At 45.9% G+C, this 9986-nt stretch overlaps 1 protein-coding gene across 5 annotated transcripts in view; it reads left to right on the top strand.

Moving 5' to 3' along the window:
- The first annotated feature begins 5983 nt into the window (after nt 1-5983).
- Nucleotides 5984-9986, top strand: part of STXBP5 (syntaxin binding protein 5) — a 114316-nt gene continuing 110313 nt past the window's right edge. For all 5 annotated transcript variants that reach the window (XM_079970872.1, XM_079970871.1, XM_079970869.1 and 2 more), the window contains exons 1-2: nt 5984-7560; nt 9119-9216. In XM_079970872.1, coding sequence (XP_079826998.1) covers nt 7405-7560; nt 9119-9216 — 254 coding nt within the window. In that variant the 5' untranslated portion in view covers nt 5984-7404. The remainder of the gene's footprint in view (nt 7561-9118; nt 9217-9986) is intronic.

Below are 9986 nucleotides of genomic sequence, written 5' to 3'. Positions count from 1 at the left end.
CAAAGGCAATCAAGCTTAAATCCTGAGGAAAACACTGAAAATAAGGGATAAATTGAGAGGGCAAAACAAAACCCTGAATACAAGCATACAGCCTGATGTTCCAGGCTGGCTGCCCCATGTATCCCCTGGCCTAGGCTAGCACAAAACAATTTGTTTTTTCTGAGTGGGGGCGGAGGACACACATTGCTGCTGTTTTGGCCGTTTTGACAGTTACCTACATGCAATACAAGTAGTCTAAAGCAAACATACATGTATTCACAACACTGGAGTCTGACTTAGCTGTCCACCGGGCTCGTCTGCTTGCTTAACCACCATGGCTTCACATTCATCTTCTTATCCAATTTCACCACCACCACCACTTGTCAACATCAATATGACTAGGGGACTCCAACAGTTATCTCACGGATATGTATACATACGACAGGGATCAGTCACAGGTACCATTTGGGCTACAAGCAATATGCTAGCATCTCCACCTTGCACTGCTCTCTCCAAATGCACATGCTTCAAGATAAAAAAACAACAACCTTTAACTTCATTGTAACCTTACAGCACCCTGATCCTCAAGAACAGTGAAATTCTTCCTGCCTTCTTACCTTCAGCTGTAGCTGAAGATGCTTCCTTTGTTACCAGCATAAATGTGGCAATCTGAAGAAGCTCAAAGTCCATTCAATATCTGTATCTGTAATGGCAAACTGAACGGCTTCTGCTATAACAATGGCAGCACTAGCCTCTGCTTCGTAAGTGGGCTGTCTGTTCAGTTCAGCTACCCATCAGTTGCAATGACACTGTAAAATGTTACTACTATACATTTTTAGGGTTGTAGTGTTGTGTCAATGTCATAGTTCCATCATGGTCAAAATGGCTTTATGCAATCGGAGAAAGGGGCATCATAGCCTTCTTCTGCCGCATTCAGCATTATGTCAGGAAATGCATGCTGTGACACTACTCTGGCACTCATCCTCCTGGCACAGGAATGCCGATCTACATTGCTGTGCCCACAGGGAACCCTCAACAGGCTGGCGACACCTGTGCAACCTGACAGGTTGTGATGCGTTGTGTAGCCAACACTGCTCTGTCCTAAACATTTTTATTTTTCTAGTGCAATAACTTGCAAGGCTAGATCAATTTCAAGTTTGAAGGTACACATGACTACACATTCTTTGAATTTTAATGCCACACAGATATACAAATAATATAGCTAATGATAGCAGCTTCCATTAAAATACACAGCATTGGTCAATACAGCACATACATGTTCAATACAGCACATTAGATTCATTCTCATTTTTTAAAACGGCAGGCATAATCAGAATTCCTATGTTCATATATTTCACTTGTGGCCAATAGCTTCGTGTTGTTTTTAGTGTAAATGGCCCAGAAGACCTTTGTTATTGGGTGGTATATAAACGTAAGTAAATAAATACCAATTTCTACTCTAAAATATGAGGTGGTGGGTTTTTAAAAAACAAAAATATATTATTCCAAGTTCTTCATCAACTGTGAGAGCATAGGAAGAGCTATGGCTATTAGTCTTTTGACAAGTAACCAGGGGTACAAAATGTTCTGGATTTAGCATACTGTATTGTTATTACTTTACATTCACCCTACCTCTCTGTTCCAGGGGTGCAGCACTTACTCAGGTTTGCTCCCCTTTGGAGTTTCCTAAATGCTTATTGGCATTTTGTAATATTTGCATTATACACAAATGTACAGGTTGTACCTAGATGGAGTCATATCTAGGTCACTGCTCCCACATCAAATCTCTAAGGAGAGAGTCAACACCCTAATATGCTTAGAGAGCTCAGCTCTCTGTCTCAAACTGCCATTTCTCTTAATTGTCATTTATTTTATTTTCCATATTTATAGGCTACCCAGTAACCAATGTTCTCTGTGCAGTTTACACTAATTAAAAACAGTTGTATACAAAAACAAAACCACAAAATACAACAGAGCATAAAGCGATCCACAGAAGCTAACAACTACAAAATAAAACTGACAGCTGCTCCGAAGCTTCCAGGGATATCGAAAGGTTTTTTACGTCACTAAGTGTCATCCTACACCTGTACTTATTTAGTAAGTGGGAATAGGAATGCAGCCTAAAATATATTAAAAGTCGAGAGGCTGAAATGCCTTGGAAACGTAAAGGGTCTTCACCCAGCACTAAAAAGAACACAACAAAGGCACCAAGCTAGCCTCTCTAAGGGGTTGTTCCATAACTGAAGCACCACTGCTGAAAAGGCTTCCCTCTTTAAGTAGCCACACCTCTTTTAGCAAGGGCACCTGGAGAAGAGCCTCAAAAAGATCTCAGCACCCAGATAGGTATATATGGGAACAGCCAATCCTTAAAATAACTTGTCTCCAAACCATTTAGAGATTTCAAGATTAATACAAGCACTTTGAGTTCAGTCTGTACGCAGAATAGAAGCCATTCCATTGCAGATGACAAACCACTAGCAGAATCATGGAGTCATCCACTTAGAGCACCTCAATCCTGTCTGGATTGAGTCTCAGTTAATTGGCCCCTCCAATGTTGTGCTTAGGCAGTGATTCAGAACACCCACTGCTTGACCTGGATTTGATAGAAAGGATAGAGCTGGGTGTCATCATCATTGGTTACACCTTAGTCCACATCTCCAGATCACCTCTCCCATTTTCTTCATATGCAGGCCTAGATGAAGAAAGCACCCATTGTTGCACCCATACTCTGGAATGCCAGGCCTATGAAGATTTGTTTTGCACCCTTCCATTCTGGCCTTATGCCAAGTTTCTTCCTAGAGAAGCTAGACTGGCTTCCTCCTTGTACCCCTTCCCAACAGGCTTTGGGAAACTGGCTGTCTTTGTAAGGAAAGGGCTTTAAATAGTGCAGCGCTGCTTTAAACATCTGTATTTTAAAAGATTTTTTTAAATTATAATTTGATTGCGTTTTACCTTTCCGTATGTATAGTTTTAATTTGTGCAAACTGCCCTGAGTCTGGAGAAATGGCAGGATATAAATGAACGAACGAATGAATGAATGTACCAACATCTACTTAGGAAGGCATTTGGCATTTAGAGGCTAGGCTATTATTATTGCTGACTACCATAGTTATATGTAACAATTTTGCTTTTCTAGTCATTCCTCACCTTTTCTTTTATCTTGTTTCTTTCATGATCTTTACAGGCAACTTTTAAACTGTTTTACTGCTGGCTTTTATAGTTGTTTCTATTGTACAGTACTGTTTTTTATTGTGTTATATTTTACTATTTTTGTAAGCCGCATTGAACCATGGAAAGAAATACAGGATGTAAATGTTTTATATAAAAGTAAAATAAGAAGAGCCTGCTTGATCAGGCCAATGGCCATCTACTCCAACATCATGTTCTCAAGCATGACCCAAGCACAGGAACATTCTCCCCTCCTATAGAGGCAGAGCATAGCCATCACGGCTAGTAGCCAGTGAATAAAATAAAATTATGCAGGGCGCTTTCTTTCTTTGCCATGGCTAGAGTTAGCGGGGGGGGGGGCAAGTCAGTCTAATGCTATTATTATTATTATTATTATTATTATTATTATTATTATTATTATTATTTCATTCCTGCCCCTCACCAGCAGGATTTAAAATTCAGAATTAAAAAGTTAAAACAAATCACAGTGATGAGAATAACACAAGTCCTGAAAGCACAGACCTCAGATGTCAAATGTCAGGGTAAAGAGGTGAATCTTCAGCATTCACCGAAAGCTAGAAAGCTACCAAATGCACCTTTCTAAGAAGGGACTAGAAATTGCAGTGGACTGCTTAGAAGCTCAGGTAGGCACATTCTACCCACAATACAGTTTACTAGGAGGAAGAGCTAAGCATGCTTATATTAGTTTACATGCCTGTAATTCTGTCTTGGATTGTGGCCAAAATCTCCAGAGTCACCAGGGTACAAAAAAAGGTCTTAATGACATAAGTGTAATCCTTAGCCACATCAACAGATTGAGGTCATTGTCACACATGAAGCTTTAACTAGTTTTGCTCCAAATTGGTGTATAACATGCCCTGTGCCAAAATGTAGTTTGGCTGTTTCTTTCAAATTCCAAATTAACAGCACCTACACATGGCACAAAAATCCAGAGAGGTTCAAATGTGTTTCATGTAGTCCGACCCGATACACGTTCACTCAGAAATAAGTCCCACCACGCTCAATCAGGCTCACCCCCAGATGGTCACATAATGGCACATCTGAAAATGCCCTGAGATTCTGTGGGTGTTCGAGATGTTTTTGCCATTCAAAGAAAAGGTCTTGCAATAACCTTGAATCACCACCACTGAAATATCTAATGTAGTTCTTGTTTATAATAGCAACAAGCCTCAATACTCAGGCTTAGTCTTTACGGTTTAAAAATGAATTGCTACTTCATTTCATTATAAATCCGTACAGCTGTACCTCGGGTTAAGTACTTAATTCGTTCCGGAGGTCCGTTCTTAACCTGAAACTGTTCTTAACCTGAAGCACCACTTTAGCTAATGGGGCCTCCTGCTGCCGTCGTGCTGCTGGAACACAATTTCTGTTCTCATCCTGTTCTTAACCTGAAGCACTATTTCTGGGTTAGTGGAGTCTGTAACCTGAAGCGTATGTAACCTGAAGCGTATGTAACCTGAGGTACCACTGTATTTTAAATACCTTTTGGCCTTAAGATGTGGTGGGACACAAATTTATGGGAAGAAAACAATAACTAGCATCCATGCTTGGTCCGAAACAGAACCAAACAGTTATTTGGCATTGCCTGATGAAACACAGTAGAGTGACAATAACATTATCAGGATTTTCTGTAGCTCTTTTCAAAGCACCAAGTGTTACACAACTGCAGAGGTGTACCTAGGCTCCCTTACGCCCTTGGCGAGGATCTGTATCAGTGCCCAATCTTTTGTGCCCTTAGTGAGGGGTGTCCTCCCATCCTTTGTGTACATGCCAAAGGTGCCCCTCATACTGCACCTATGGTGGGAGCCAACCTGGTAAATCCTAGGTATGCCCCTGCACAACTATTCTCTCACGTTACTTCAGATGTAGGTGTTTTGTCAAAGTTTAGTGGAAGGGTTCACATCCAAGACTTTAACCCCACTGTCTCTTGTTTCGCTTCTACAAAACAGTATCTCGCCACAATCAGAATCCTGCAGGACGCTCTCCTCTCATGTCAGATATACATTATCCCAATCATAAAACACTAGAGAGAAAGCAAAAAACGCTACTGTATTCGCTCTTCTTTTGCTTTTCTCTCGGAAAACTTCCAGTTCAGCTTGAGCCACCACAAACCTGGAGAAGCGTGGAAAGCGGAGGAGGGGCGTGTGTGGAAACCAACGGGGAGAGGGGATTACACTCTCTACTACTGCGCGGAGTTTAGAACACGGAACAGATCCCCGGGCTCTCCCAGGGACCAGCGGAGATCACCCCCAAGGGCCGTCGCACTACTCTGTAGCAGTGGCGGCGGGCGGACGTGGAAGAGAACGTGCTGAATCAGCAGACCCAGACTCTGGGGGCGGGGGATCTAGACGAATAGCTGCCCCAGCTGATCAGTTTCCGAGCTGGCCCTGCGCTGCTAATCCCTTCTTTGAACAGTTAAGATACAGCCCGCTCCTATGCACTTTCAGCTAGGAAACAAGTCCCGCTGCGTTCCATGGGGCTTACTCTTAGGTAACGTGCGTAGGACTTGAGCCGTAGCTATTTAAGCCACATCAGAAGTGAGAGTTAGCGCGAGAGAGTGGGGCCAAACCCACCAAACGTGCAGCTGGATCTAATCATGCACGTTAGGGTTGTGTGTGTTACTCCCTGAGTAAGTGATTGCGGCCCTAAAGGCCTTCTTTGCACCGACCTCGAAAAGGCACTAAGGAGCAATAAATAATTTGGGGGAAGTGGGGGGGGGGAAGATGCATACATAAATAAAGAGGGAAAGGTGGGGGAAAGCAGTGACATCCGGGTGCTGCTGGAGGCCTTGGAGCGCGCATGCTCCTCGTTACTCGCTCTGGCTTTGCCACCACCAGCAATTTAAGGAGGCAACAGCGGCAGCTGCCACAGTGGTGGCGTGTGGAGAGCGGGTGGGGGAGGGAGGAGGAGAAGGAAGGCGGCGACAGCAGCAGCAGCAGCAGCGTCGTTGCCGCCGCTGTTTTCTCACGGCGGGGGCTGAATTTCCGTGTTTGTCGAGCGAGGAGGGGAACCGAGGCTGGGAAAGGGAGGAGGAGGTAGCGGAAGCCCGGCGCAGCCTTTGCGAGAGGATGGTTGTGGGGGCGTGTGACAGCCGGCGGCACAGCCGCCGCCACCACCACTGCGAAGCGCCTCAGGTGACGCTCCCGGGGCAGGAGTCGCACTGAGGGGAGGCCGGCGTCCGGGGCGGGCGGAGTTGCAGCGGCGTCTGGGGCGCAGAGGGAGGGAGGCGGGAGTCGGCGGCGGAGCGGGGGGCACATGGCGGGATGACAGCGGCTGCCGTAGTTGCTCCCACTATGCGCGACTGGCAGGAGGGGAAAGGGGTGGGAAGCTGAGGCTGCTGCCGCCGCCGCCGCTGTCACTTCTTGGTGGCTCGCAGCCGCACGAGCGCGGGGGGAGAAGGCGGCAGAGAGAGCGAGCGAGCGAGCGAGCGAGCGAAGCAGCGAGGCAGCCGCGCACTCGGCTCGCTGGCTTGACAGGCGCGCAGGAGCGAGGGGGGTGTGCGTGTCGTGTCGTGTGTGCGTGGGGAAGGGACGGGCCTGAAGCCAGTGGCGGAGAGAGGGCCCAGGATTAGGGCTTGAGCGAGGCAGGGAACGCCGAAGCCTGCAAGAGGCCTTCCAGGAGGAGCCTTGGAGGGAGAAGCGAGGCGGGAGGCGCTCCGAGTATTCCCGGCAGAAGGAGGGTGGGGGAAGCCGCCGCCGCCGCCGCCGCCTCCCGGCTTTCGCTTGCGTGAGAGTGTGTGTGTGTCTTCCGTGCGCGTCTGGAGGAGGAAGCGCTGCTGCTGCTGCTGCGTTAACCTCGCGCTATATTTATTTACTCCGTGCTCCTTCCTTCCTGTCGGGCTCTTCCTCTTCCTCGGCCAGGTCCACTCCCTTTCCCTACCTGGCGTGGGTGTCTGTGCTCTGCCCCCTCCGCCTCTGCGTCTGGCTCTCGGTCCCCTCCATGCACATCATGGTGGTGGGGATGGTTGGATGAAGGGGAAGGTGGGGAGAGAGAGAGAGAGAGCGCGTTTCTGTTTCGGTGTGCCCCCCCCCCCCGGCTTCGACCCCGCCGGGACCAGCCGTCCTGCCCTCCCGCCTGCCTGCCTGCCTGCCTCTTCCCTTCCTTGGCTCGCCTCTGCTGTGCTTTGCCTGAGGTGCGTGTGATAAGGCGGGAGCAGGAGCCACGGCAAGAGGCGGGTGGCGAGGGGGAGGAGGGAGAGGAGGAGGGAGAAGAATAGGGTGCGCCGCCGGAGAGACCATGAGGAAATTTAACATCAGGAAGGTGCTGGACGGCCTGACGGCGGGCTCGTCGTCCTCCTCCTCGGCTGCCGCCTCCTCGCAGCAGCCGCCGCCTGCAACCCGGGAGAACGACATCCAGGAGACCCTACAGTCCGAGCACTTCCAGCTCTGCAAGGTGAATGCTGCAGCCGTTAACAGCCGGTTGGGAAGGAAAGGGGGGGGGGTGGAGGACGATGATGTAGCCATGATGGGCTCTGCAGCCTCTGGACTTTGATGCTTCCAGTTCCAAAGCTGTCGATTTGCATCTGTCTTCCTCCTCTTCTTCTTTTTTGATACAAAAATTATGGTGGTGGGGGAGGCGACGCCGATGACGCCAATGCTATGATGGACTCTAGGCTTTTATTTAGCAGCATCTTTTCCCCTCCAACCACAATTCACCCGCTTGCGTTTCAGGCTACAGTATTCCTAAAATGCACTCGCGGATCTTGAGATGCCTCGCTCTGGAGGAGAAACATCTAATGGGCTCATCAGTGTTGTGTTCATCAGTGTTATAAAAAAAGGGGGGGTGGATAACGGGACCTGGCACCGAATTCTCCCCATCATTCCATGCACAGGCATTTTAACAAGCTTCAGCGCAATCAGTTCATTATAGAAGAATAGTCCTTTAAAATTTTTAGGATGGAGTGCTTGGTTGGATGAATTAGTAACATTTCTATCCAGACACAGCACAGTATATGCAGTTGAGGTCTAAATTCCAAAAGGATGATGCAGCAGTTTAATTCACCAGCTGTGCCAAATTGAAATAAGAAATGATGTGGATGTTATGCTTATCTCTACCTTTGCAACACCTGTGGCCGAAGCTGCTGTAGTTTGACTTGTTTGTGTATTGAACACTTTCTCTTAAAAAACAACAAGGGGGGAGTTGATCCTAAAGATTAAAACACTTTCTTTAGTGTTACCTGCGTTGTACTCCCCCCCTTCCCCTGCAACTTCCCACCAGCTAGCCTAATTTGATGATTCAGGTGTGACACATGCATTTCACTTAAGTATACTTTTATTTGCAGATTTCCCCCTACAAAATGCTGAACTGAGATGCACACTTATTTTTGTAATTATAAGGCATGGGGGACATGCACTTGAGACTGAATGTGATAGAATGTATTTTTTCCACCTTAATTTATTTGGCTCAGATATTGCAAAGAAGGGGACTGCTATTGCAATTTCTAGTTGCGGGTGTCTGTGTGGGTAAGAGTTTTTTGAAAGCTACCCTGGGCTAGCAAGCTTATGTCATTCAGGGCCTGCTTCAGAGAAATAGTGATGGCTCTCTGAAGAGCCATTTTAATAATTAGTGGTCATTTAATTTACAGAACTGGCTGCATCATCACATTTCCCAGGGACTCTTGATTCTAATTCAGATGTCTTAACCACAGCTAATTATGGAAAGAATTGCAGATTAGGCTAGGAATACAATAAAGGTGAGAGGTGAATGGGTAGATTGTTTTGTTTAAATATACATGAGTAGGGATAGAATTAAGGTTTCATTTTATCATATCCATGTTCAGTGAGGTTTGAATTAATTATTTACCCATTTTTAGATAATTCTGCTCTTTCATATACTTGTGGTTCCTTTAATTAAGTGAATGTAAAATGACATTGCTTCTTTCTCATTTGTTCTTTGTTTTATTTTTCTTCTACTGCCCGTTGCACCATTGCTTCACCACTCTGAATGACAGACTGTACGCCATGGTTTCCCCTATCAGCCTTCGGCCTTGGCTTTTGATCCTGTTCAGAAGATACTTGCCATCGGGACTCAGACTGGCGCTTTAAGGCTGTATCCTTTTATTGTATTTCTTAAAAGAAACTTACTAAGAAGATTGCCATTGCCTACTGTGCTGTGCTGGAGTTAGTGTCTCAATTCACTCTGCAAGTCAGGTATGCATTTGAGTGGGGGAGGGGAGAAGCTGCTGTTCCTTTGCATTTACTTCGTTTATCTGATGTGCGTGTACTAGCAGTGGAACCAGTACTTTTATTTTCCTGGGAAACCATCCTGATTATTTTTTCAGTATCCCAGCTAACAGCCTGTCTAGTTTACTTAGCAGAGCTTAATGCAGATAAGTTAGTTTTTATCTTGTAAACCGGAAATATGACCCTTATGTCTATCACTCCTTTCTATTGCTGTAAGGGTTCTTTGCTTTAAAGCAACAGATAATGTTTTCAGTGTAGAATATAAGGATTCTGTTTAGCAATAATTATTTTACAAATTGTAACTGGAAATGAATTTGAAATGGGGGGTGGGGAATAACACTATGTATTTGGCTACACGGTGTTCTTACTATAATCATTTCAAGGTGTTCCTTTACAAGTAAGACACAATTTTACTGTAAATGAAAAAATTGTTTTGTGTTTATGTGTGTCCTTAAAATCAGAATGAACAAATATTAAGCCCAGATCTTTCGTAGCTGAATTTGAAAAAATAGAAATGATTCAGAAAATCATTGAATAATTGCATATACTTTATGGCACAGGTAACCATTGTGATGATCCCCAGCTCCCTCATCCCTGGGCATTGGTCGTGGTGATTGGGGATGATTGGAGCTGCAT

The sequence above is a fragment of the Podarcis cretensis genome (genome assembly GCF_951804945.1).
Source record: "Podarcis cretensis genome assembly, chromosome: 3".
Lineage (NCBI taxonomy): Eukaryota > Metazoa > Chordata > Lepidosauria > Squamata > Lacertidae > Podarcis > Podarcis cretensis.
This window is presented reverse-complemented; position numbering and strand designations above follow the sequence as displayed.